General features: G+C 40.5%; 1 protein-coding gene across 1 annotated transcript; it reads left to right on the top strand.

Annotated features, from left to right (window-relative positions):
- The first annotated feature begins 393 nt into the window (after positions 1 to 393).
- LOC107505128 (olfactory receptor 1361-like) lies at positions 394 to 1,326 on the top strand. The gene has a single exon (XM_016134986.2). It carries the CDS (start codon positions 394 to 396, stop codon positions 1,324 to 1,326), a length of 933 nt encoding a protein of 310 aa, XP_015990472.1.
- The last annotated feature ends 739 nt before the right edge of the window (positions 1,327 to 2,065 follow it).

Raw genomic sequence — 2,065 nt, 5'->3', positions numbered from 1 at the left:
ATTTATAATTATTATTATATATTATATATTGTTTAAATTTAATTAATTTTAATTAAGTAAAATATTATTAACGTAATTACATAATTATTCAGTGAAAAAAATTTTTCGGTGAAATTATAATTATTCTATATATGCCAATAGGATGTATACCACAGAGAACACCATTTCCATGGTACCTGACTTGTTTCATGAGGACAGCTGAAATTTTTTGAAGGAGCCTTTGATACCTATTGGGCCAAGTGCTGACACCAATCTATAACTTTACAAATTGCGCTCTATAAAACAGAATTGTCTAAACCATAGAATTTTTTTAAAATAGGGGTTCAAAATAATTCCAACACAGTAATATTTTACTTTTTTGCTATTTATAGTATTTCATACAGAATTCCAGACATGGACAGAAGAAACCGGACCTGCATCTATGAGTTTTTTCTCCTGGGCCTCTCTGAGCACCCAGAGCATCAGCTGCTCCTGTTCGGGCTCTTCCTGGGCATGTACCTGGTCACCGTGTTGGGGAACCTGCTCATCATCCTGGCCATTGGCTCTGACGTGCATCTCCACACCCCCATGTACCTCTTCTTGGCCAACTTGTCCTTCTCTGACATTGGTTTCATCTCTACAGTAATTCCCAAGATGCTAGATAATATTGGTTCAGGAAATAAACTGATTTCTTATGGTGGGTGTCTCACACAACTCTATTTCTTTGGCCTATTTGCAGATCTGGACAACTTTCTCCTGACTGTGATGGCACTTGACCGCTACGTGGCCATCAGCCGCCCCCTCCATTATGCCATGACCATGAACTCTCAACGCTGTGTCTTCTTGGTGGCTGGGTCATGGATGGTCACTACCTTTCATGCCCTATTGCATACTCTGCTAGTGAACAGGCTTTCCTTCTGTGGCCCCAATGTCATCCCCCATTTCTTCTGTGATCTGGTCCCACTCCTGAAGCTGGCCTGTTCCAGTACTTACATCAATGACCTGATGCTCATCCTTGTGGCAGGAACACTGCTAATTGGACCCTTTGTCTGCATCCTTACATCTTACTTTTACATCGCGTTGGCTATACTAAGAATTGATTCTCCAAAGGGTAAGCAAAGGGCCTTCTCCAGCTGCACCTCCCACCTCTCTGTGGTCTCTCTGTTTTACAGCACAGCTATTGGGGTCTATTTATGTCCTCCATCAGCCACCTCTGGTGGAAAGGACAGAGTCTTCTCAGTGATGTACACAGTGGTCACCCCCATGTTGAACCCTTTCATCTACAGCCTGAGGAACAGGGACATGAAGGGGGCTCTGGGAAAACTGCTCAGAAGAAAAACACTCTAACAATCTTTCTCAGGACTGTAGGGTCCTGACTCCAACACTCAGAGCTGAGAGTGGAAAATTTGCCTCCTGAGAGCCCAAACACTGTAGCTTCTCTGAACTGGACACTTCTCTTTTTCTCAAGATTATATTTCTAAGTACAGATTGACAACTGAGGACGGAGAAAGGACCTGTGGTATCGGTAACCTCCAATCACCTTCAAGAAGTGCCCATACTCTGAGTAGTTTACTACCTACTCTCACAATGGTTCTTGTTCATTTTAATAAATGCCTAAGAGAAGTCCATGGCTGGGGCCTTGTATACATATAAAATGAAAATAAATTCCAAACTTTTGTTCAAGATATAAAGGAACTACAGAAGATATAGACCAAGAATTTAGGATTCATCATGTTTGGTAAAATGAAATACAAATAAAATAATCTGATCCTTTACACTTAAACAGGCAGTGTTCTGTACAAAAATAAGATGGAGTTTTAATTAAGTCCTGGGTTCCAGTGCTGGCTTTGCCATTAATGCACTGTATGACAGCTGGATAATCACTTAATGTCTCTGAGTCTTGTTTTCCCCATTTGTAAATTAAAGTAACTGGACTAGGTTAGTCTAAACCCACACATACATATACCCCAGTTCCGATAATGTTTAGTATTACAGTGACAGGAAATCAAGACTTGAAGTCAGATGTTACAACTTAGAACCAAAAGTCTACCACTTTCATACTGAGTACCTTGAATGTTTTTTGTCT

The sequence above is a fragment of the Rousettus aegyptiacus genome, unplaced genomic scaffold, assembly GCF_014176215.1.
Source record: "Rousettus aegyptiacus isolate mRouAeg1 unplaced genomic scaffold, mRouAeg1.p scaffold_m13_p_3, whole genome shotgun sequence".
Classification (NCBI taxonomy): Eukaryota; Metazoa; Chordata; class Mammalia; order Chiroptera; family Pteropodidae; genus Rousettus; species Rousettus aegyptiacus.
Note: the sequence above shows the minus strand (reverse complement) of the source record. Positions and strands in the feature narration are given on the sequence as shown.

Coding starts and splice junctions, on each gene's coding strand:
- LOC107505128 (XM_016134986.2), top strand. CDS start 394: ATGGACAGAAGAAACCGGACCTGCATCTATGAGTTTTTTCTCCTGGGC.